Source organism: Epinephelus lanceolatus, chromosome 18 (genome assembly GCF_041903045.1).
Source record: "Epinephelus lanceolatus isolate andai-2023 chromosome 18, ASM4190304v1, whole genome shotgun sequence".
Lineage (NCBI taxonomy): Eukaryota > Metazoa > Chordata > Actinopteri > Perciformes > Serranidae > Epinephelus > Epinephelus lanceolatus.
In genome coordinates, this window is record NC_135751.1 from 12,372,984 (window position 1) to 12,399,629 (window position 26,646).

Here is a 26,646-nt window from a genome sequence, read left to right on the forward strand (position 1 = left end):
CTGAGTCTTCCCAAGGAACTGTCAGCTCAGTGAAATAAACTATCCGTTGACTCACTGACCACAACACTATGTCAGGCCTCTGCTTGGTACAAACTATTTCCTGGGGAACAACAAGCTTTCCCCCTAAATCTACTTGCATTTCCCAATCACAAGCACCTTCTAGTCAGCCACACCCTTGCCTCCTTACTAACTTATGCCTTCTGTATTTCTCTCCCTCACAGACAAACTGAATTGCTAAACTCCTATCCTTAACACCTTCTGAATTCACCTGTCTTCGTTTCCCTTCGATTCCTGCAGCTAAACATTTCAACACCTGGTTATGTCGCCATGTATATCAGCCTTGTGACAAGCTAACTTTACAGCCTGACAAAATATGCTTTAAGGTTGCGGTACGTGAACACAATGGGCATGATGGGTCCTCATTTACCCACAGTTTTAGGTTCTGGGGGGTTGGTAACACATCGTATGTAGCCCCTACCAGGAATCTAATACGATTCTCCTCCATACTCCACAGGTCCCTCCAACTAAGCTTCCTCTTCTCTACACTTTCCCAATTCAACCACTGTCCCTGTTTAGCCTGGGCCACTACCTTTGCACCCCTTACTATCTCCTCCTGTCTACGTATCTGTTCCACAACCAGCTTTCTTTTATCTTTGAGACCTGCTGTATTCCATACCGGTTTACCTGAGCCAAGCCCCAGGCCTCCCCGGCCAAACTGAACATTACCTACAATCTCTGCATGTCTAAGAGCTGCCTCTGCCTCCTGAACTGCCGATCTTGGGTTCCACTTCCTCCCCTTGGTTGGATTTGGAACCACACTCCTAACTACCACGTCCTTACTCCCAGATAACAAGAGCTCTGTCCTGACCTTGGTACATTTAAATTCCTCTGTAAAACTAGATACTGGCAGCTGAAGTATCCCTTTTCCATACAATGCAACACTACTTAGGCATCTAGGAGCGCCCAACCACTTCCTAATATAGGAGCTAACCGACCTTTCAATTCTCTCCACAACGGATATTGGAATTTCGTAAATTGACAATGGCCACATTAACCTAGGATATAGCCCAAATTGCAAACACCACAACTTCAACTTTCCCGGAAGTTCTGATTTATCTATTCTATCCAATCCTTCAGCCACATCTTTTCTAAATTTCACCACCTGTTCCTTATCATTCAACTCTACATTGTACCATCTACCTAAGCTCTTTACTGACTTTTCCCTAATTGTTGGGATGTCCTCATCATCTATGACAAACTTTCTATCACTTAACTTCCCTCTACGTATCGAGATGCTTCTAGATTTACTAGGCTTGATCTTCATGCTGGCCCACTTGAGGTTCTTATTTACCTTCTCTAGTAGCCTCTTTGTACATGGCATCGTTGTGGTCACCAGTGTCATGTCATCCATGTAAGCCCTAACTGGTGGAAGATGCAACCCGTTCTGTCGTCTCTCTCCACCTACCACCCACTTAGAAGCCCTGATGATTGCTTCCATCGCCATAGTAAATGCTAATGGAGAAATTGTACACCCTGCCATGATGCCTATTTCTAGCCTCTGCCAACCTGTTGTGAAGCCTGCCGTACTTAGACACAACCTAATATCCTGAAAGTATGCTTTCACTAAGTTGACAACTACCTGTGGCACTCTGAAATAGTCAAACACACTCCAAATGAGGCTATGCGGTACTGAACCAAACGCATTTGCAAGATCTAAAAATATTACATGTAAGTCCCTTTTGTCAATCTTCGCTGCCTGAATCTGATGCCAGATCAAGCTAGTATGCTCTAAACACCCTGAAAAACCTGGTATTCCTGCCTTCTGCACCATGGTATCTATTAAGCTATTCCTTTCTAAGTAGCTAGCCAATCTCTGCGCAACTACACTAAAGAAAATCTTCCCTTCCACATTCAAGAGAGAAATCATCCGGAACTGGCTAAGGTCCACAGACTCCTTCTCCTTAGGAATGAGGACACCCCCTGCCCTACGCCATGCTCTTGGTATAATTTATTTTTCCCAAACTATTCTTAGCTGTTTCCACAAAAATTTAAGGATGTCAGGTGCACTTTTATAAACCCGGTAGGGGACTCCATTAGGCCCTGGGGCCGAAGAAGCCTTTGCACGCCCGACCACCTCCTGAACTTCCTTCCACCTTGGTGGCCTGACATCCATCTCATGCTCTATCCCTCCTAATGGAGGGATATCGGGTGGGAAACCTACTATCCTATTCTTCTCTAAATCTGAGTATGTGTTTCTCAAATATTCTTCAACCTCTAGCCTTTCTGCTTTAAGCTGCCCTCCCTTTTCCTGGCTGAACAATCCTTTAACAAACTTAAAAGGGTCCCTGAAAAAACCTGTCCTAGCATATTCTTTCTTTCTCCTCTTTTTCCTGAGATGCTCTGCCCTTCTAAGAACTGCTAGCCTGCTTCTCAACTCCTCTTGCAATACATTACTTCCCTCCCTTTCTTCTTCTATAGCCTTTTTCCACTGCTTTCTTAACTGTCTCCTTTCATTGACTAACTTCTCTATTTCTCTTTGCCGCCTAGACTTACCTGACTGTACCCTCTCACTCCTCTTTCTTTCATGCACCCCAAACCTCTCTACACCATATGAATACATTATATCTCCCATCTTTTCTAACCTTTCTATTGCATTTCCTCTAAGCCTACTCAAGATTACTGACAAATCTCTATTAACTATCTCCCATTCTTTACTGTCATTTGCCCTAGGCCATCTAACTCTAACCTTTTGCTCCATGGTTCTCTCTCTGACTGGCATACTGACCTCAGTGTCACCTGCATCCTCTCTTACTACCCCCTCCTCCTCAGTGGCAGTGTTACTGATATCCTGCGAACTGTGGTTTTCTACCTGCCGCTGGACTTCATCCGACTGACTCGACTGACTTCTTAGGAAGTACTGATCAATGCAGCTACTCTGCCCTTTCTTTGCCACACACTTCTTCTTTCCCTGAAGAGTTCTGAGGCCTTTTACTGATGTTACTTTCTGCCAGCCGCAAGGACAAACCTGAAGCATCTTGTTCTCAACTGTGCTACTTTTATCCTCTACAGATGCGCTCGTCTTACCCTGAGTGCTGCTAATTCTAGCCCTGGTGGATAGGTCCGTGCCCCTATCCTTCACTGAGTCACAGATCCAAGTCATAGTCATGTCCGTTCCAATGTCTGTTACTGTGTAATCCACTTGTGAGTCATCTTCCACCCCTGCTCTCGCTGACTCTTGGGGTATTTTCCCCATGTTGGCTGTAGCTAATTTTGGTTGTAGTAAGGCTGCTAGGCCTCACCACTGCTACCATGGGTTGCTAGCCCATGCCAGCACCTTTGGGGTTTTTCCCCTCCTGTCAGCTGTCTTTCCAAGTGGTCACATGGTCTTTCCCTTGTTGTCAGCTGCCCTATTCACAGCAGTCACTAGCTGGGCTAGTTCTGAAAACAGGACATGTACTGTTACTGTTGGGTCAGTGAGTCAGCTGTTCTTCTCTTAGCAATCGAAGCTATCAAGAACACCCACCGGCTGGAGCTGGAGAGGGAGGTGCAGAAGAGATGCCAGTCAAAGAACAGCACAGGAAACACACACCTGGAGGACATATACAGACAACACAGGTATGTCTTGCATGTAGGACCCTTTATCCAAACAAACTTTGTATTAAGGGATGTCTTGGTGGAGCTTGTAACTGATGACTGAGCTGCTATATGCAGGAAAAATATACATATTACTTTGTTTTGCTGGTCAGCTATAGTTTCGTATGATGTTGATATTTATGTTGAGTATCTGTGTGTTTGTGAAGTGAGGAGCTGGCCTCGTACCAGCGGGAGCTCGAGGTTTTGTCACAGCAGTTTTCTCTGAAGTGCCTGGAGAACGGACACCTTGTTCAGGCTCTGGATGCTGAGAGGAAGGCCTTGTGTCAGTGCCAGCAGGAAAACCAAGACCTGAGGACTAGAAACCAGGTGAGACCTCTTATACATACTCTTTAACACATCCTTTAAATGTTCTGCACAGTGGTTAACCACATTGATCCACGATGTAAAACTGCGCTCAGTGTTTTAATTTAAACCCCTTATATGTAAAATGTTTAGACATTATTACAGTACTTTCCAAATTACTCTGAAGGAGTAGGTTTTTGTCAACAATCCTGGGGAAATTTAAATTTATATTTGACACAGTGTCATTGAGCAAGAAGCCTCATTGTTGTCTTGTTTCTGATGTTGTTCACCAGGAGTTGAGCGGTCACCTCGCTGCAGAGATCACCAGACTGTGTTCTCTGGCGAAGCAGGATGCACTGCCACTCAGTCAGGGTATGGATGTGTACGAAATGGAGGTAAGTCTTCTGCTAATTCTTCCCCTGAGCTTTGTATTGAGTTTCAGCTCAGTGTTTATCTTTCCAGCCCACAAAATTACCGTTCTGCTCGACTCTCAGCTCTGTAGTAACATCATTTTCAGAGAAAAAGCTGTAAAAACCCACTGTACACTACCCACTCAGCAGCAAACAGCAGACACAGTTAGAGACCAGCTGGTGAACATAGTCGAGGATTTAGCAGCTAAAATGACAGATATTTCCATCAGGAGTTGGTGGAGACCAATAACAGAGCTAAAACAGAGTGAATATTGGACTTGCGCTCATCAGGTTGACACAAACATGACTTCACATGAATGATAATGTTGCTCCACAACAAGTTCAGCTATATAAACTTAAAAAGTGAAGATTACTTGTTTCTGTTGCACTGAAAATTTACAAAAAAAGATCAATTATTACAGGTTAGAATAACAATTTAAATATATGTGTGAAAAAGATTCGAACACTTCTTTCACCAGTGATAATAATCTTCTGGAGGATTAAATATACATTTAAAAAGAACATGCAATATGTAAAGTTTTATTAGAGCAATGTTGTTCACCTTCTCTGAAAAGGAGACAAAAAGAATTTGATCATTTAGTGAAAAGAAATGGCATGCATCTGGATGTCTTTAGCTTCCATCATGATGATTTGTGTTTACTGAACCACTCCAAAAGGACGTGGCTCTTTCTGTCAGTAATTTTGATTGCAACTGCAATAAAAATGAATACAGGGGCACCCTCTAGCTCACCTGGTAGAGCAAGTGCCCCATGTACAAAAGCTGTGTCCTTGCAGCAGCAGCAGCAGCAGCAGCCATAGGTTCAGTTCCAGCCCGCGGCCCCCTGCTGCGTGTCACCCCTCCACCAAGCTGATTATAAGATGTTTTTATTTCAGATTACCCTGCGAGTGAAGGAGTCTGAGGTTCAGTGTCTGAAGCAGGAGATCACATCCCTGAGGGATGACCTGCAGTCAGCACAAAGGGTGAGAGTCACACACATACAGTAGCTGGAATAATAAATGATAACTGTGACTTGAAGACAGGAAATGAACCTGATAACTGTCACATTACAGGACAAGAGAAGCGCCACAAAGAAGTACAAAGACATGGTCACGGAGCTGAGCATCACGAGGGCTAAAACAGAGAGGGAGACGGACGAGCTGAGAGAAAACCTGAGGCTGGCTCATAAAGCTCTGGACCAGGCTTCATCTTAAAAAGTGTCAACATTAGATTCTTCACTGAAACACGTAGTCGTCTCCCTTTAGTATCACCACCCAGAAATGTGTTTAAAGCAAAAATCTTATCTTTCGTTTTATTTAATAAACCCAGGACCTCTTATGCACAATCTCCCTTCACACGCCTTTTTATATTTTGAGATAAAAATGTTTATGTGTTGTCTGTATGTTGTTTATTATGTCTGTATCAATTATTAACCTTCTTGACACTGAGTTTTTTTCATCATTCACAGTGATTTCTACTGCAATTCTCCTGTAAAACTGCAAGTTATTTTAAATGTTTCCCAAATATTATCATAAAAATCTTAGTAGTTACTTTGTGTGTTGTATATATATTATCTGTACAGCCATTTTGTTACTGCAATACTTAAACTGACTTGGACAAATACATATTTTATCATGTATTTTGTCATTCTCTGCTGTATGTCCTCAAACTTTTTAAGCAGTTTTTTTAAATCAAATTTTTAAATTAAACACATTTATAAACATGTCAAGTCACTTTACTGGCAGATTACACAATCTGTCAATTATATTTGTACCCTGCAGTATTAATATAAATGTTTTTTTATTATTATTAATTAAATCAAATTGGCAGATTAAACCTATGCTGTCTCGGTTATTTCCTTGTCTTTTATCATGCCACAGGTTTGCCCAGGGTTGCCAGGTTGAAATGTGGGGGCACGTGTTATTTTATTTTTTTAATTTAATCTCAGTTTGTACCTGAGAGATGAAGAAAACTCTTATAGCTATACTGCAGGCATTTTAATTTTAATATTTTGTGAAGATAGAGCAAAAAATATTTAAGGCATCTGACAGTATTCAGCACTCTATATAGGGGGGAAGAAGAAGTATGGCTTTGCTAAAAGTACAGCTCAGAGAAAATATTTCAAAATAAAAGCCTGTCTTGCAGATTTGACGCATCAGTGTCATCAGTGTTCAGTTAAAGGTGCTTTATTGCTGCATGTTACAGTGTAGTGTACACAGCATAGGGACAGTGAGATTTTTAGGCTTCAGGCTGGATCCAACTCCTGACAGCTGAACATAAAAGAATGGGAAAATGTTTAAGTAAAGGGACATTGACATAAAGTAGACAAATAATCTATAACCTCTCTAATTGAAATACTAGTGGCGACACAACTGCTTGATTTTATGCTGTTTTGATTAGTTTGTACAATATTAGATAGAAAAATGTTACATTTATAGACATGGTTTAATTTATACAACTCTTCAAATGATCCATTATTTCCAAAAACAACAACAACAAAAGATTCAAGTCCAAAACATCAATAAAAGTGTGCTTCTTTCATCTCCCATTAATCATCTCACATCTCCTCAGATTGATCTGGTGGCCCTTTGGAGAGGTCCGATCCCTAGTTTGGGAACCACTGAACCGAACTGGCTAACTGTATATAAAGTGGTTAAAACTAGTTCCACCTGAGCAGCATTAGTATTAACGATCTAATAATATCAGATATAATTGTGTATGCAAGAGACATTTCACTGCAGAACAAGTACTTTCACTCTTGATACTCTTAAGTAAATTTTGCTGACACATCTGTACTTTTACTTGAGTATGGTTTTGAATGCTGGACATGCGATTGAGTATTTTTACACTGTTGTAGTACTTTTACTTGCTGATCTGAATACTTCTTCCACTGCTGCTCAATACAAAGCTACAAAATGTCTCATTCAATAAGCAGAATAAGCATCAGTCACAGATATTGGTATTCTGTATTTAAACTTAATCTATATTTTTGTTTCTTGTCTATGCACAAAAACACCAACGCAAACTTCTTGTTTGTGAAAACCTACCTGGCAATAAACCAGATTCTTACTCAGGTTTTTACTGCAGAATGTGTACTTCTGATACTTTAGGTGTGCTTTGTTGATCACACTTCTGGACTTTTTAAATGCAGGACTTTTACCTGTTGTGAAGTATTTTTACATGTAACTGAACATTATTAGCTGATCTGTCTCATCTTAAACTAGACTTTTGCTTTATTTTAAGTAGGCATAACTTGCTTTAGTTTTTGATTTCATTCCAACAGGCATCATAATGCGCTGACTTTTCATTAGAAAAAAATTAAAATGTTTTTTTAACTACATCCCCAAAATAATGATTCATACATGCCCTACTTTAAAGAGATGTTGTCTGTATTCCATATGTCATGGCATATTGGATTTGATCTGTAAATCATCTATAATGAGAGAAGGTCTACATGCCTCCTCAGAAATAGCCTACCTAATTGTAAATGTGTCCTTCAAACATATTCAAAAATACTTCCCTGCCAATCACTAAATGCAGAAAGTAAATTAAATTAAATGTTCTGTTTGATGAATATTGGAAACAGTTTACAGGATTTGTCTGTGATCATATCTTTAATGACCTTTCATTGCCATGGGAAAAATGTGGTGTTGGGTTTATTCGAAAACCCTGTAAAAGAAGACATATTTTTGACAATAATGTTGGAAAAATGAATAAATAAAGAAAGTAATCAATATACATTAATATTAAATAAAAACAATAGTTATTAAAAATATAAATATCATTATTAATAAAAATCATAAGCATAAATGCAAATTCAGCGATGAAAAAACGTATTTTATTGTTCTCTAGAAGAATGTTGAGCAATATTTGAAACAACGTTTTAATTTGACTAAAAAGGCTTTAGAAACGCTTAAAATTCGTGTGTTTTGTAATATTTTTTGTCTACGGTGATAAACCGCTGGCTTTTGTCTTTTACTTTGAAAGCCCCCAGTTTTCTTCCGGTGTCATCCTGGTTGTTTCGGAGTGACTTGACGCTGAAGAAAGATGGTCTCCATGATGACAACTTTAAAATACCAACAGTAGCCAGAGGGTTGAAACTGCCTGCTAACATTTATTTAACAAAAATGTTTATGTGTCGTTATCACGTCGAGTGTCGGCACCGTTTTGAATTAGCTTAGCAGGCTAACGCTAGCTAGCCAGCTAGCATGAAGTCGCCGCTTTTGTTTACATCCAGTCCTGATGACGGGCCCGGAGAGGTGTGTTAGCTAAACCCAGCTACACGACTTGTTTGAGGGTGAAGTGTCCTCCTAAAGCCCGCTCTGTTAGGACCGGGGTCGTCTATCGGAACTGCTGCCACCTCAGGGGTAAGACCATCACTAGTTGGACACTTTAAAACACTGAACACTTATTGTGAGTTACATCTACATTACATGTCATTATTTATAGGCGGGTTATATTACCTTTTACATTACTCATGAACGGGCCTACCTGTTAACATGGGATGTGAGGAGGCTCAGGTAAGGAGATGTTCTGCTCCTCATTGTTAACAGCATATGAAATATAACATATATAATACACATATATAAATAAATAAACACGAAATAATAGTCTAGTATCTGCAAACTAAATCCAATCCAGTGTGTGTTTTTGTTGAATTTTGCCTTCATATTACAGCTGCACAGGACACTGAGACTTAAGTAACATTATTAAATCAGTTAAAATAGGCAGGGTAGCTCTGCTTTAAAAGAATAAAACCTGCAGCTCAGGGTTTTTTCAACTGATTTCTCATAATGTTTTTATAGTGTGCTGTAGTGTGTAGTAAATACAGCACACTTAATATAATAATGATGATGAATATAGCAGAGGAGAGTCAGTGCGGACAGGAGGCAGCTTCTCTTCATCTCCAGTGTTATCTAAAGAAACTGAAGTTCACGTGGAAGGGCTGCAGCCAAAAACTATTTTTAATATCAATCAATCTGCCATTTATTTGTAAGATTAATCAATTACTTATATAGTATATGAAGTCTCAAAAAATGTGAAAAAAATACTTGAGCTTCAACGGTTAGTTGTCAACCAATAAAATAATCACCAACCAATCTGATAGTCGATTAATCGATATGAGAAATTTTATAGGAAGAAGAAGTCCAAATATTCTGATTCCAGACTCATACATGTGGATATTTTCTGGTTTCACACCTCTCTGTGACAGTAAACTGAAAATCTTTGGATTGTGGACAATGCAAAACACTTGAGGACGCCATCTTGGAATTTTGAAAACACTTACCAACACTTTTTTACCATTTTCTGATGTTTTATGGACCAAACAGCTAATCGATTAATTGAGAAAATAATCAACAGATTGGTCAACAATGAAAATTAGCGTTAGATTAAGCCCTAAAAAATGCATCAAAACTTTCCAGAGCCAACGTCCCAAGGTAATGTTTTTAAATTTTGTGTTTTGTAAAAAAAAAAAAAAAAATAACCAAGGACATTCAGTTTATTGTAAATTATGACAATTTAAATCAGCAAATTCTGTCATTTAAGAAGGCAAAAGAAAAGAATGATTGGCAATTTTTTTTTACATTTTTGCTTCTTAATAATGTTTTGTTTTTTTGTTTTTGTTTTTTGCAGTGATGGAAGTGTCGCCTCAGGATCCATCTCTAATGGCTATGGACCTGTCAAAGGGCTACTCAGTCAACCCACTGACCCGCAGCCACACTGAAGCCATGGACCTGGCAAAGAAACCCGAGTGGTACCACAGACGCCCGCCGAGCTGCAGCACAGAGATCAGCTCCCCGTTTCGACCCAGAGCCTCGTTCTCCTACAACTCTCAGCTGCATCCTGAGCAGGGTGCACCTGTCCACTGCAGAGACATGGAGCAGAGCCCTGAGGCATTAGGCAACTACATGAATTCCACGCTAGCTCCGGGGCTCGATCTGTATCGTGATGGAGTTCACGGCAACCTGTGGCATCAGGGTTTCTACGGGCCTGACCAACCTGGCGGTGCAGTTCCTGAAAGCAGCGGCGGGGAGGAGAGTGACAGCGGCTCTGATGTAATTTTCCTTGTCTCTTCCGCTAAGGAGCCACTCTTATGCAGTTCTTTTATCCAAGACAGTGTGAGGCACATAGTGGAGCCCCTGTCCCCAGCTGTGTCCCTGTCCTCACTGGATGAAGGGAGAGGTTGCTATCACCTACCTCAGCCTATGAGCTCACCCAGTCCTGACAGCTCATATTCAGAAGACTCCTCAGATAGCTCAGTTGACATTCCTATACATCACACCAGACCTGTAGTCCTCCTGTCAGACCTAAGTGCTGTTTACGGCAACGCTGCAGAATCTCCAGTTGATATTTCAAGCGATGACAGCGATGTTATTGAAGTTTCGATTACCAATGAAAAGAAAAAAAGCGACACCTTTCCTTGTAAGAAAAGTGCTTCTTGTAAGAAGAGTCTGGTGAGAGAAACTCCTCCTCAGAGCGAGGATGAAAAAGCTCCAACCAGAGAAGTTCGGCGAAGTACCCGAATCAGAAAACCCGTTTCTGAAACGCCTCTGTTTACCTGCAGTGCATCTCGCCACAGTTTGAGGAGACGAGCTAAAAACAGCGCCGTTGGTATTTATAATGAAAGTGGTGATTCTGAAGACCTGATTGAATACGCGACGAGGTTGTTCAGCTCAGACGCAGAAGAAGCAGCCTCGCAGCCAAATGTGTCACAAAGAGTAAGCAGTAATTCAGAGGAGTCTGATGTTGATGCTCGGACAGACAGGAAGTCACCGCAGAGAGAGTCGCACAAGGAGCAGCAGCCTCGCCGCAAAGTGTCACGCACGAAAAGCATAAATCATAAACAAAAGAAGCCCCTCCCCCTTTGTAAAACTAAAAGGTTAAGAACTAAACAGAAACAAAACTGCAGAATCGAACCAGAGGAGCAAGAAAGGAAAACAAACAAAAAAACAGTTGCAAGACAGAAGAAAAAAATGCGTTTGCAGACTGGACCTTCTGCTCTGTTTCCCGCCAGGGAGCCAGAAATCAAACTTAAATATGCAAAAATAAAAGAGGAAAAAAAGGACAAGAAATTGGGGAGTTTTTGCCCTTTTGTTCACATGGAGAAGAGGATGTGCACTGTAGTCAACTATCAGGAGGAGGAGGCGACAGTCAGGAGCAGCAAAGGAGGACGGCAGCAGACAGCCACAGCCTCTGTGTCTGGCTTTGTTCCCCACACGTCCTGCTTCCAGCTGGGTCGGTTCAGTTTGGAAAGCAGGTCTCAGGCCACGCTGTTGTGCTGCCTGTGCGGTCAGACGGCCAACGCTGTGGGCCTCGGGGACCTTCACGGCCCGTACCATCCCACTGGTCCTTCTCTGGACTGCAGGACTGAGCCGAAAGAGGAGGAACATTTACTTGTCAATAAACGTTCAGTAAACTCCTCAGGCGATGGGCGTGATGGTTATGACTGCTCTGCCGTCAAAGGTTTGCCTGAGAGCAACAACCACTCTCTCCCAAAGGTGCCTCTTCATCTGGACGAGTGCTGGATTCATGAGGACTGTGGCATCTGGTCAGCTGGTGTCTTCCTGGTCAGAGGGAAGCTGTATGGGTTAGAGGAGGCTGCCCGGCTCGCACAAGAAACAGTGAGTGACACAGACCAACATCTTTTTAAACAAAATTACGACGATCAGCTGTCTATGGTCTCGTGTCACGATTATGTATGTGTGATCGCTTTTACAAGTTTCTGTCAAAATAATGTTGAGCAGAAAATTAGTTGTTCAAGTTCTGGCTTTATGTGTGCTAAGAGTTTTTGTCTGATGTAATAGCAGTTTATATATTTTATATGTGATTTCGCATACATACAGAAATACAGTATGTATCAATGTAAATGAATTAATACTGTAATATGACTAAGGCTCCAAACTGGCCATTAAAAGATCCCTTCAAATGCACTTTCCATGTAAGTGATGGCGGACAAAATCCACAGTCCTTCAAAAGTTTAACCTGCAGCCTGAAACTGTGAAATCAAGCACTATGGGCTGCAACTAGTGATTATTTTCATTATTGGTTATTCGAGATGTCTATGAAATTACCAAAAGTTGTAGAAAAATCCCCAGCACAACTTAAAGCCCAAGGTGAGGTCTTTGTTTTGTCGTGTTTTGTCTGATCTAAGGTTCAAAATCCCATATTATTTAATTTACAATAAAAGCAGAAAAGCCCCAGAAAATGTGTAGCATAACTGCACTATTTTTGCTTGAAAAACGACTGAGACAATGAATTGATTATCATAATAGTTGATTATTTTTACTGGCCTTGGACTAATTAGTTAGCCGTCTAATTGTTTTAGCTGTAAAGTGGATATTTTTTCAAAGGTACAGCCTTTTGTTAAAACTGGAAGAGTCCCCTTTTGAATTACAATCCTCACACTGCAGCCCAGACAGAAAACAAAGAGGGAATTTAATTTCAAACAAAAAAGACAATCAATTTAAAGGAAGCCATCGTGATCTGAAGTATTGGGTGCATTTTTACTCAATGAGGAGTAAATGTGTGTGGAGGATCTTTTCCCAAGCACAGTGGACTGAAGTTTCTAATACATCTTTTTTACATGATTCTGCGTATTGTGATAAAGTGTGTTTTCTTTTCAGATGTGCTCATTGTGCCAACAAACAGGTGCAATAATGGGATGTTTCCAGAAGGGCTGTCCCAGAAATTATCACTACAGATGTGCCATTCAGTCAGGTACAGTATGACATATGTCAGAAAAGTGTATCAGCTATAAAGGGACATATCAGAAGGTCGTTAGTAAATATGCTCAGAAGATATTATCACATGGTTTTCTAAAAATGATGAGAGATTAAGTCTTCTGTGCTTTACTAACTTGTGTGCTGTTCTCACTTCTGCTGAAGTGATGAATCTCAGAAGGTGTGAAAGCTGATTTTGTGCATTTGTGTGTGGTTTTTTTTTAGGCTGTGTCTTAAATGAGGAGAACTTCTCAATTAGATGTTCAGAGCACAAGGTGAGTTTTGACCTTGTTAGTGAGAAAAGAGCTTTCAAGTGTGTAGGTTCAAAGTCTTTGAGTTTATAAAGTGTGAGGAGCTGCATGGCCTCTGGGGGTCACTAGTGTTTTATTGAGGCTGTTGTACTGTTTCCAGATACTTTGTTCTCCTCTACACATGAAATGTTAGTGTGCAAATGTATTACTGTGTATGTAAACGGTACAACATAGACGGTATCAAGTGAGCTCAGAAAGTGCACGACGTGATCTTTAAGAGAAAACCCCGGAAGGGCAATATGGATATTATATGGAGATTATATGGAAGGATGGATGTTATATATGATCTACTATGGACAAAGAATTGCTGTAAACTGTGTCTTACGGAGATTTGCCTTTCCAAATAAAAAGAAAATTTCAACAAAAAAAGGAAAGTGCACCATGTGGCCAAAAATATGTGGATATCTTGGTCTGTTTGGTCTGGTCAGGGTCTTAGTCAGACCTCCTAAATCTTAATACATATAATGCCCTAAAAAAATAAAACACACCAACATCTGGCTAAGAGCCCACTCTGAATTTGTGACATTTGTCATATTGACAAGGGTTTTGGCACAGAAATGTATTATTCTGTAAAAATAGCTTTTGAATTTGCAAAAACTAAACAAAAAAATTGATCCAAACCACAGTAAGTGAACACAGTAATATGTGGCTTGTAGATGCCGCCAACACATTTACTGCACTCTGATATGTGTATGAATATATGTATATTTACATACCATATGTGTATATCTATATATGTGTGTATGTTTATATTAGAGCTGCAATGATTGATGAGCGATTGATGTCGATTGACAGAAAATTAATAATAATAATAATAATAATAATAATAATAATAATAATCGAATGCTCGCTTTAGTAAACAAAAAGTTTTAAGCAAAAAAGCCAAACATTTGCTGGGTTCCTGCTTCTTATCATACATGGCAATAAACTGAATAGCTTTGGATTTCTGAACTGTAGGTCTGATACTTACATTTTTTCGTCAAAACAATGAATTGAGAAAACAATGAGCAAATTATTCAATAAAGAACTTTATTGTTACTTGATGCCTTGTAAATACTATGGGTGCAGTCGTAAATCCAATCCAACATGCTACACTTACAGAGCACTGTTGGTTGAAGAAACAGAGGGTTATTTATTATTTCTACATGAATTAACGAATGGTCAAGTTAATCACTCCTCATTCACATTCATTCACTCTGCTGCTCTGAGAGTGCAGTGCTCTGAATAAGAGTTCCTTCCAACAAGGCTCCACATTTACAGACGGTCCAGTTTGTGCCAGAGTGTGCTGCGGCACTGGGAGCGAGTATTTATGAATGCACCCAATATCTGTATTTATGTATGCATTATATCTGTACAGGTATATGTATATAGATAGATAAATCCCTACAGCCAGTCTTTTCTAGCAGTTTTTGACTCAAGTGGCATACATGTTATTTGATGTGGTTTCAAATTGTAAATGAATTCATCATGTCGATTTCAATATCGATATTAATATTGGAGAAACACCTAGCAAAACAGAGATTCATTTAATTTTTATAAGCCACTGTACAAACTTTAGTTAAAATGCACCGGACAGCAGAAAGACATCTGTGTTTCGCCTTTTTATTCAGTGATTATCCCAAGCCAGACTGCAGAGTTTTTAGCTATAATGATGTAGATTGTATGGCAGTTATCAGGGTGTCTCACATTTCATTTATTTGTGGCGACCCACATAATTAAAACATCCACCACCACAAACAGATTTTCTATTTTTGGAGCAGGACTGTTCATTAGGAGTGCTTTTGGAATATAAAAACCGTGTGGTTACAACATTACACTGTCGGAGCGCAGAGATGTAGCAGCAGAATACTAGGCGCATTGAAAGTGAAAATTAAAGGGAAATTTTGGTTTATTTCAACCTGTCTCCTATCGTCCTAAATTTGTTTCAAGTGACTAGTGAGATAAAAATAATAGTTAGCATGTTAGCCGTTAGCCTAGATACAGCCGGGGCGCATAGTAGCGTCAGACCTGTTAAAACGTAAGTGAAAGGGCATACTTCAAGTGCAAAGTTAGTCCACTAAACGCTAAAGCTTTTTTTCCACAAAGACAGCCTCATATTGTTAGGATAAATGTCAGAGAACATATAGAAAACGACATGTAAACGTGTTGTCTTACCTTACCGGTGTGGTGCCATGTTTACCATCTAGCTCTGCTTTCCAAAGCACGGCCGAAATATCGCGACAACAAGCAGCGATCTCATACGTTTGCATTCACTCGCAGCAGCTGCTCCTCTTATGCGCTGATCTGATCAGATCAGCTCTGAACAGCTCGACAGATCAATTATCCACCCTGTGATTCATAAACTGCTGCTGAGGAAAAAAGGACTCATGGAGAGGTCCATTTACGCTGCATTCACAGACCTACAAAAACCTCTGAATTTAGAGAACAGACACAGAATTATACAAAAAGGGACACACAGGTATTTAAAAGAAAAAAAAAAGTTTGCTGTCGCTGCCCAGAGAATTTTGCCTTTGTTTTTTTTTTTTTTTTTAATTCTTGATTAATTATCAAACTAGTTTGCAATTAATTTAGATGATAACTAGCCAATTAATTTTTGCAGCTCAAATATACACAGATAAACAGATCTGCTTGTTTTGTGTTATCTGATAATCATCACATGTTATGCTTTGGAAAATGATTTTTGGTGAGGTTATTTATTTGTGTTTGTTATGTGTTTGTATTCAACAGAACAAACCCTTAACAAGTGTATCCAGACAACACAAGAGATGACGTGAAAGACATTCGGGGGCACTGGAGGTACGTAATATTTAGTTAGGATGATTAGGATGATGGATAAATGTGTAAGAATATAATTAGTTTATACCAAAAGATACATTTCTTCATCATTAGTGCCTTTTTTCCCAGAATGATCCACAGATCTCCTCAGGGTGTGACGTGATCTGCCTGATTTCACCTCTGCTGTTTTATAACACTAATTAAAGCTCGAGCAGAAGGAAAACCTTCTGGTAAGACTTCACTTGACGTCAAAGACAGATCAACCAGGGGCCACTTTAGGACTTTTATAAGATGTGTTTTTTTTTCTGTCTCTTTAACAGACAGTGACAACAATTGGACAAAATGGTGTGTATGTGTGTTTGTGTGTGTGTTTGTGCGTGTGAATGAATATTTATTCTTCGTAAAGATCCACACTTTGACTAGCCACGTCACAAATACAGTTTATTATTTGAACATGATAATTATATTAGAGTTTAAATGAGCTTTATTGATTTGTTGTATAGAATATGATATCTTTATATAAGGTCACTTCTTTTCTTTCTACAGTTTTTGTACTACTTTTTTTTTATTACTGTTAGTTCTTCATCACATAACAAAACCTAATTTATTTCCATCGTGTTGCATGCTCAGTTGTTGCTACAATGCACTTTATAGTATGATTTTATTCCTTCTGCTGTTATTTATGTCTATTTGAAGACTTTGTTTTTCCATTTTTTACTAATAATATTTAATGTAAAGCTGCACTAAGCAAGATTTATATATAAAATTATGGAATTCCTGTTAGAATCTACAGTAAAACTGCAACAGAGAACATCCCGTCCCCTCTAACTGAGACCACAAACTGTACATTCACCATATTTTAAGCACATTTATTTCTGGTGTCAGGTGTCGATGCTTCTACTGCTCGGAGGATGTGGAAATGTAAGACCGACAAACGGAACACAATGTCTCATAACAGCAGGGAGAGTTTGGTCCAGAAAAAGATGCGTTCAGTGCTTAGTCTCATTGTTATGTTACGGAATAGTGTCAAGTGAAAGGGTCAGTTCAGTGAAATCACAAAAAGGACTTACCGTAAAGATTGGTGAGGTTGTTTGACAGATAATTAATAAACAACAATTTTAGTTGTGAATTTATTGATTGTTAGATTTTCCAAAAACAAATGATAATTCCAGATCTCTGTATTATATAATTGTGAGTAGAATATGTAGGGGGTTGTAGACACAAATCAAACTATGTTGACTGTCACTTTGGGCACTTTGGAACAACAGTTCCCATAATGTTTGGGCTTCGGGGGATGTAAACAGGAAGTACAGGGTCATCATTGACTGAGTGAGTTAGCTGACATAAGGGTCATTTTTGTAGCCTGTATTTATTTACATTTTTGGCAAGTTAGCCCCATGAAAATAATGCCGAATTGGCTATTAGCACTCCCTGTTTGCAATGTACCCATGGATGTACAGACCACTATCACTGGATTACTATGATACTGAAGAAAACCTGAAAACGGGCCAATTCTCAGACTCAGAGTTCTGGAGTTAAAAGGAGCAGCTTTTTGTTTCTAAGCATAGGTCCCATTTTTTTAGGGTACATTTGCTAACACACTTGGCAGATTAGCTCAATGAACAGAATACTATTGCTGGATTACTTTGATAGACCACACTGGCACTGCATCATCAACAAGGCCACGCCCCCTTTTAGGGTAAAGAAACATGCTGCCACATCAGAAGAGCAACAGGAAACAGCAGTAAAGCTGCTGAATAAAGGGTTAACCAAGGCTTTCACACTGAAATTAGAGGCACATAAGATGTGATTATTTAGAGTGGTAAATCACTACATCAGTAAATTGTGCTGGTGATAGGTACTGCCGAAGGATCGCTAATGTTAGCTTGAGTGAGAGGCTGCTTATGTAGAGTCACACAGAGTAGTATCAGACTGTTCTCTTAAATCTCAGACAAGATGAAACAGTTGGCTATTAACAGGTTGGCTATCGTCTAACGGCACCTGGTGATCCAATTCAAATATGTAGAGATTAGAGTTCGGCTCAGGCTGCATATCCTTGTCCGATCCCGACACAGCTAATACTAACACTGTTGTTGTTACTATGGTTACAGCTTGCCTATATACCATTATTACACACATGGCACCTTGTAAATGACCGTCAAAGTGTACACACGTCGCACACACACATTACGCAATGTCATCAGCAGTTACAAATAATAAAATTTAAGTCTTAATATTGGCGTACGTCAACTCCTTATCTCCTCTCTTGAACTGTAACTGCTGTTTACTGAACTATTTACATAATTCGACCATCGTGGTGTATTTGGAGTCCACTATAGATAGCTACAGCGCAGTCCCCCTCCCCTTTATTTAGAGCACAAAAGTCTTGTGTTTATTTGATCAGTTTTCCAGGAACACCTGATTAATAAAGGTATCGCGTACACTCAGGTTTAGGCAAGGTCATAAAACAATTAGTAGACATGTCTATAAAACAAAGGCGAGTAAAAATTAGAATCCTTAAACAGACGTCAAATTTACATCTATTTAATCTTCAGTTTTCTGTCTCCCAGAAAGGAGCATGTATGTGCTGGTCTGGTCTATACCGAAAAAATTAAATAAAATTGTAAAAAATGTGATAATTCTCAGTCAAGTTTTGGAGTTATAAGAGTGTCTTTGTTTTCTAAGCAGATTTATAGACCTTTATTCAACCAATTGTAAGAGATAGTGAAAATTCTCCACACTGAGATTATGTGGATTATCATCGGCCAATAAAACTGAGCACAGAACATGATAAAGTGCCACAGGAATAAGTTGTAAAATATGATTTTGTGATTTGGCTGAAATGACCCTTTTAATATGTTTAAATTGCTATGTAGAGCTAAAGTTGCCTAGTGCAGCTTTAATAATCCATCTGTGTGTGAGCTCTTGTATTTCAGTTCCCATGATGTGACAGATGACAAACATTCAAGTGTTAATTGTTTAAAAACAGAGGCTTTTAAGTTTATTGTCAGTTTGCTTTCATGCCTGCACTTTTTTATTATTTGAGGAATAAAAAAAGATAATTAATGTTATTTAATAAAAGTCTATAAAACTGAACCACTTGTCTTTCTCTCTCTTGAAATGAACAAGTAGATTGAGAAGCACTGATTTATGCAGCTTGTTTTGTGAATGTTTGTGCAGAAATCGGGCTCCACAATCGTTATTGCTGCTCCTACACAGGAACAAGATGTTCTTGCTGCAAGAAGTGAAGTGTGTCTGAGTTTTGGCAAGTTGCCAAATAACTGAAGGGGGTTTATTCTCAAACTTTATATCCTTGTTTTTCTAAACAAGTGAAAATATCTGCAAAGTCTGTGATTACAGCACTTGCTTTCAAGCAGATATTCAAATCAAGCAAGATCACAAAAGTGCAGCAGTTTTTCTTGTTATTCAATGATTGATTGAAGCTCTTCTTCATTGATAGCATAGACTGTGTGTAAAGATAGATAGACTAAGCATATCCACTTCCTACCACTGTACAAAAAAAGAAGGCAAAATATCCCGGATATAGCCGCTGCCATCTTGCGCTGGTGACGTCACTTGGATCTCAGCAGCAATCAGGAGGTAGCGCCATGGTATCAAGTTCTCACCCAATTGTGAGCACACCAATAGGCACACAAAGCTGCCAATCATGATGTCACATCCCCTTTTCATAGCATCAAATAACTAATTAAAACCAAACTTATCAGTAAAAACTACCTAAAATGACAGAAACCATTGCTGGGAAAAATTTTGTTTGACATCCATTTTGACTTTTTATTTTGGCCTCTGTCCCACCTACTAATATTGAGGGGGTGGGGTTTATGACCTTTACTGCAGCCAGCCACCGGGAGGCGATCAAGATGATCTGTCATGTTGTCCATGTTTATATACAGCCACTGATTGATACAGCTTGTTTTTGGTGTTAATGGAAGAATGTAACACATTAAGAAGTCTGAGTTTTGTTTTCAAAGTCTCATATTGAACATCTTCAAATATGGATGTACTGCACCATTGTTTTTTTCTCAGGATGACCAGGGTTATTTAAAAAAGAAAAAAATTAAATAAAACTTAAATTAAACGCCCAGTTCTTTTACTAGCCAGGTGTAGCTACACATTTTGACAAATAAAGGCCTGTCTCAATTAGACGTCTGGTCTGGTTGCCAAGCAGTTCACTTTTTTAGAAGTTCTTTGAATGTATAGAACCAGATTGTTGGCTACCCATGTGAGCTAACCTTAGTTAGCTGTATAGATCACACATACAAATATGAATGTTTGAATTTTGTCAGTATAAACATGCTACACATCGTTAGCTTGGTTAAATTCTTCACCAATCAATCATTAAGTTCCCTTTACAGAAACCATGAGCAGCAAAGATGAATTCAGATTGACCAGCATGGTAAACAAGAGGGAAGAAGAAAATGGCGACTCCCTTTTTCTGATTAATTTTTAAACAAGTAATATTCAAACTAGTTCACTACAAAAAAAAGTAGTTCAGATAAACAATTTGATCATATTTTGCCATCTTTGCTGAGCAACAGTTTTAAAAGGAATTAAAGGCCTGTCCCAAATATAAGCCTGTTGAATCCTGTGATTTAAGCAAATAATAGCCCGGGCTACTAATTGGAGTTTTACGGTATATATTAAAATTTTAAAATGTACATGTGGACGTTTATAATAATTTAAAAAAAAAAAACTGATAAAATGCAACTTATTAAACTTTTCAAACTTCTCAAATAGGATAGCTCATGATAGTAATCCAATTAATGAGTCACATCTGTGAGTCTCTTAGCGTAACTAACGAACAGCCTCAAAACCATTCAATAAAACAAATGAAAACTTATAAACTGCACTAATAAACATCTGCTTTTTTTACTCTTACTTTGTTCTTCATCAAACTTTCACACTGAGCTTTTTGCTTTTTGAGTCACTTGGACAGAAATAGTCTCAACACGTGCGTCGTAGTGATAAAATCTATCTGAGGAAGCATTTCACAGCTCTTCTCCGTCACATCATTATCAGGCTGCGGTGTTGACCTGTGGCAGCACGAGGAAAGTGTTTCTCACCTTGTTGCACTCAGAATAGACTCGCTGCTCTCACCTGCTGAAATAGTCTGAGACTGTGAGAGCATATGGACACTGTTACCATGGCATCTTTTTAATGCGGTGTTGCTGGTGTGTGTGTGTGTCGCTCCAGCTGAAGATAAAAGATCAAAATAAGCATTTAATTAAAAGGAGGGTGAGCTTGCACTTACTAGGGCCAGTCTTTCTGAGGAATCAGAACAGGAAATGTATTAAAACTGGGGTTAGATGTTAATAAATATTCATATAATCTGACATGCATTTAACATGCTAAACTGACATGGTAAACAGCATGTTGACACACGGACGTAATCTTTTAGCAGTAATAGTTGCCTGGGTTTATGTTGAAATGCACACATGCGTATATAACATCACTACAGCTGCAAATGAAGCTTCTCGTTTTTATTTCTCCTCTTACATTGCCTTTCTTCCCCTTTTTATTGTCTTCCTCCCCTTCACCATTTTCCTTATCTTTCTTCTGTTCAGTCCTCATTGTCTGTCTCTTTACCTTCACCATCCATCGCTCAGGCTGCAGGCTTATCTCTGCTCTTAGAACTGACAGGATCACAATCCTCCTCGCTATCTCTGCAGCACAGATCTGCTGCTTTAGCAGGCGCTTCGGCACAAAATACAGCTGATGATTTTATGCTCCTTCATACTTCTACTCCGCTACATCTCAGAGGGAAATATTGTATATTGTACTCCACTACATTTGTCTTACAGCTTTAGTTACAGTAATGTTAATCCAGAAATATCAGATATAATAATAGAACACTGACACGGCACAATGAGTACTTTTCCTTTTCACACTCACTACTTAAGTAAGGTTTTGAATAAAGGACTTTTACTTGTAGTGGAGTATTTTCACAGTGTGGCATTAGTACTTTTATCTAAGTTAAGGTTCTGAGTACTTCTACCACCACTGACTGAAACTGAAACAACATGCAAACAACTTTTCGTTTTCAGCTGTGAGCCATGCTTTGTTGCATTATATAAAACCATCAGCAGAACAGAAGGAACATGCAGTGTCTTGGGAACATTCAGTTCATGTTGTTGATCAAATTCTGCTTCATGTTGGTAAGCTCACAGAGAGCATCATGATTTATGGCCTCATGCTGTGTCAGCAGAGAAAATCGTCTCAGCAGCACAAACACAGAGTCAGGTTTGCTACCATATTATTACCAACAGTGGAAGAAGTCATCAGATGTTTCAGCTGAGTAAAAGTAGTACCACCACCACAGTGTGGAAATACTCTGTTCATGTATTTAAATTTTTACCAAAGTGTTAGCATCTAAATATATAATATAACAGTAAAGTACTCATTATGCAGAATGTCCAGCTTTACAATAATATATATGATAAGATGCCCGAACCACCTTAACTGACCCCTTTCGATGTGAAGGAGCAGCGGCTCTACTTCCAGCTCCCTCGAGATGTCTGAGCTCTTCACCCTATCTCTAAGGCTGAGCACAGCCACGCCACAGAGGAAACGCATTTCTGCCGCTTATAACTGCGATCTCATTCTTTCAGTCACTACTCAGAGCACATGACCATAGGTGAGGGTTGGGACGTAGATGGACCAGTAAATCAAAAGCTGCCTTCCAGCTCAGCTCCCTCTTCACCAGGACGGTCCAGTACAGCTCCTGCATCACTGCAGAAGCCGCGCTAAGCTACCGATCCATCTCATGCTCCCTTCTACCCTCATTCGTGAACAAAACCTGGACATACTCCCTCACTTGAGGCAGTAACTCTCCCCCCAACCTGGAGGGGGCAAACTACCGGTTTCCTTCAAAGAACCATGGCCTCAGATTTGGAGGTGCCGACTCTCACCCCGACCACTTCACACTCGGCTGCAAACTGAACAGAACCACATCATCTGCAAAAAGCAGAGATACAATTCTGAGGTCCCCAAACTGGACCCCTTCCTCCCCCCGGCTGCGCCTCAAGATCCTGTCCATGAATATCACAAACAGGATCGGTGATAAGGGACAGCCCTGGCAGAGGCCAACACCCACCAAGAGTGTGTTTGACTTTATGCAGAGTATGCGGACACTGCTCTCACTTTGGTCATACACCATTCACCTTCGCTACATGTTTGGGTTTACCAGATTCTGTCTGTCAGCATCCCCCGCTATCTCATCCAATTCACCACCAGGTGAGTGTCCTGAGTGTTCAAGACATGCAGCAGCAGATCTGATGAAACGACCACAAAGTCGATCATTGATCTTTGGCCTAGAGTGTTCTGGTACTAAGTACACATATGAACCTTCCTGTGCTCGAACATGGTGTTTGTTATGGCCCATCCATGACTCGCACACAAGTCCAATAACAAAAAACCCCTGGGGTTCAGGTCAGGCAGGCTGTTCCTCCCAGTCAGCCCCCTCCAGGTTATTCCATCATTGCCTATTGTGATTGAAGTCTCCCAGAAGAATTATGGAATCCCCCACTGGCACCCCTTCCAGGACACGACCCAGAGACTCTGTACTGCTACTCGATGCGTGTGCACAAAAAACAGTCGGAGACCTTCTCTCAGCGACCGACAGTCCCGTCGAGGCAACGCTCTCGTTCTCTGGGGAGAATCCAACACAGCAGCGCAAAGCCGGGGGCTCGTGAGTATTACCACACCAGCCTGGGCAAGAACCAGTGCTTCGCATGGAGGGTAGCCCAACTATATCTAGTTGGTACCGCTTAACCTCCCGCACCAGCTCCTTCCCCACCAGAGAGGTGGCATTCCACGTCCCCAGAGCCAGTCCGTGATGCCAGGGATCAGCACGCTCGGGGCCCCGCTGTCCCTGCAGGTGGTGGGCCCACAGGGCAACAGCTCTATGTTTTTTTTTTGGACTGGGCGTGAGCGGGCCCCACGGCTCCTTCCACAGCTCAGCGATATACCCAGTTCGGGTTAGCAGTTCTCCTTCTCTGCTGAGCACAGCCTAAGACAAGCCCTGTTTTCCCTTCCTGAGATGCCTAACGGTTTGCCAGAGCTTCCTTAAGGCCAGATGGAGAGATGGGTCTCTATGGAGAAGGACTAATGATGTATTATTATAGATTAAACTACCCAGCAGCAGTGTTTAATGTAATGAAAATTAGCTCCACCTTCACCAACTGCAAAATTTAAGTCATGAACACATTAAGTCATCAATCATCATAATCCAGTAATATGTATTAATTTAAAATGGGCCACTCTGCATGATGAGTACTTTTACTTTTGGTCCTATAAGTTTATTTTGATGCTAATACTTTTGTACTTTTAGTTACAATTTTAAATGCAGGACTTGCAACAGAGTATTTTTACAGTATAATATTATACTTTACTCATGTAAGCATCTGAGTACTTCTTGTGCCACTGAACATCAGTCACAAAAACAGAGCAGCTGAACATTGGTTGTATTTACTCTCCCCTTGGCCTTCTTGCTGGTGGTGAATATGTAAACACGGTGGTGGGAGAAACACTGAGATCAGTGAGTGCAGCTGTAATTGCTATGCTGAACATGCAGTGATGCTCAGCTGCACTTAGCTGTTTTCCTCCCCTCAGTTTCTTTATATCTGAGCAGACTTGAGTTTATTTGTCGGGCTAACATTGGAAAGACAATTTCATCTTCCTCTCTGGTATGAGTCTGTAAAAACACGTGTGATGTCCACGTCTGCAGTCAGTTGGAATTTTTTTACTCGGCTGCATGAGAGGAGATGATGTATAGATATATTTTTTAACTGTAACATTAAATCAGATCAGCACCTCGGTGGGTGTGTTATGTAATTCAACTTCCAGCGAGGTTTTGGAGGCAGACACTGCTCATTACAGCCGAGCCAGAAACATGCCTCAGTGGTTTTACAGCTTTGTGGGGCATTGTGAGTTTATTGGGGCATAATTATGTGACCGACTTACAGTGAAGCTCAAACTAATGCGCAAAATGATCTGAATCTGATCTTGTAGTCTATTGTCATTGTGTTCTCTGTGAAAAGGCTGAAGCAGGCATGTATATCTTGATAAGAGCTGATGTCTTGGCTTTAAATCTGCAGTTTGATCAGTTAAAATGACTTGGCATTAAATATTATCAGGAAAATGTACATGATTATTTAAACTAAAAGTACTCAATGCAGAAACATGTCCCTTGTAAATGTTATACTATTATACTGTATATTATATTATTAGATTATTAATGCATTAATGTAGAAGCAGGATTTTACTGTTGTATTTGGTTGAGTTGGAGCTCATTATCAACTATTAGTTTATGATTATTTCTACTATAGATTATTCTGGAAATAGTGAGAAATGCTGTCACAATTCCCCAAAGTCCAAAGTTTAACCTTCACAGTGATTGTTGCTATGGCATTTTTTGGTGACTATGACTCAAAATTTTTTTTGTAATTATTTATCACACTTTGACCATTAATGATTTTTTCAGGATTAAAAAAAATAACAATAATAATAGTTATAAAAAAAATAATAATAATAAGATTTTTTTGACATACTATACTTTGGCTTTTTGACATTTTTTTTTGTTATAAATTACCATTGCATTTGACTCTTTAACTTTTTACGAGATACTTTACTACAACGTTAAGGACATTTTTATGACAAACTATAACATTTTAGGGAATTTTTTATGGTGTACTATACTGGGACTATTTAAGGATTTTTAAATGACTTTTTTTTTTTTACTTTTTAATGGCATACTACAACTTTTTTACGGACATTATTTTATGGTACACTATACTGAGACTATGATGACATACCATACTATAACTTTCTTAGACTTTTTTTTATAACATACTATGTTATAACTTAAAAAAAATGTGACATACCATACGATGACTTTGAGGAAATCTTTTCATGGCATACCATACTGTAACATTTAGGGAATTTTTTGATGGCATGCTATACTATGACTTTTTGGAAAATATTTTATGACATGCTATTCTACAATTTTTTATAATCTCATACTAAACTATTTTTTAAAATGACATATTTAACTTTTTTTGACAATTTTGATGCATGCTATGCTATGATTTTTTGACATTTTTTGATTTTATATAAGGATACTTTAATACAACTATTATGACATACTATACAACCAATTTTTGAAAAAAATAAAAAAATAAATAAAAATCTGATATAATATTTTTAGGATTTCTCCATGATATACCATACTATGACTTTTTGACATTTTTATGATACACTTTTGAATTTTCTAAACGTTTTTGTGACATACTATATTACATTTTTTTTAGAAATATTAGTACGTACTTTAACTGTTTAAGGAAGTTTTATTACATCTACAACTTATTTAGGATTTTTTTTTAATGACATACTATACTATGGCTTTTTTAGGAATTTCTTTACCACATACTATATTGTGACTTTTTGACATTTTTGTGACATACAATATTTTTTAACAAATT

General features: G+C 39.2%; 2 protein-coding genes across 2 annotated transcripts in view; both read left to right on the top strand.

The window, feature by feature from the left end:
* The window catches only part of LOC117268737 (uncharacterized), a 35,949-nt gene extending 29,769 nt beyond the window's left edge, over positions 1 to 6,180 (top strand). The window contains exons 18-22 of the mRNA XM_033645381.2: positions 3,498 to 3,615; positions 3,801 to 3,960; positions 4,230 to 4,331; positions 5,241 to 5,327; positions 5,418 to 6,180. Coding sequence (XP_033501272.2) covers positions 3,498 to 3,615; positions 3,801 to 3,960; positions 4,230 to 4,331; positions 5,241 to 5,327; positions 5,418 to 5,558 — 608 coding nt within the window. The 3' untranslated portion in view covers positions 5,559 to 6,180. The remainder of the gene's footprint in view (positions 1 to 3,497; positions 3,616 to 3,800; positions 3,961 to 4,229; positions 4,332 to 5,240; positions 5,328 to 5,417) is intronic.
* A 2,391-nt stretch (positions 6,181 to 8,571) lies between these two features.
* Positions 8,572 to 16,418, top strand: LOC117268994 (uncharacterized). Its single transcript, XM_033645803.2, has 6 exons — positions 8,572 to 8,711; positions 9,979 to 11,966; positions 12,969 to 13,062; positions 13,290 to 13,339; positions 16,103 to 16,171; positions 16,280 to 16,418. Exons 2-5 carry the CDS (start codon positions 9,981 to 9,983, stop codon positions 16,142 to 16,144), a joined length of 2,172 nt encoding a protein of 723 aa, XP_033501694.2. The 5' UTR covers positions 8,572 to 8,711; positions 9,979 to 9,980; the 3' UTR covers positions 16,145 to 16,171; positions 16,280 to 16,418.
* Positions 16,419 to 26,646: the final 10,228 nt, after the last annotated feature.

Coding starts and splice junctions, on each gene's coding strand:
- LOC117268994 (XM_033645803.2), top strand. CDS start 9,981: ATGGAAGTGTCGCCTCAGGATCCATCTCTAATGGCTATGGACCTGTCA. Junction 11,967..12,968: donor CCCGGCTCGCACAAGAAACA/GTGAGTGACACA, acceptor TTTTCTTTTCAG/ATGTGCTCATTGTGCCAACA. Junction 13,063..13,289: donor CAGATGTGCCATTCAGTCAG/GTACAGTATGAC, acceptor GTTTTTTTTTAG/GCTGTGTCTTAAATGAGGAG.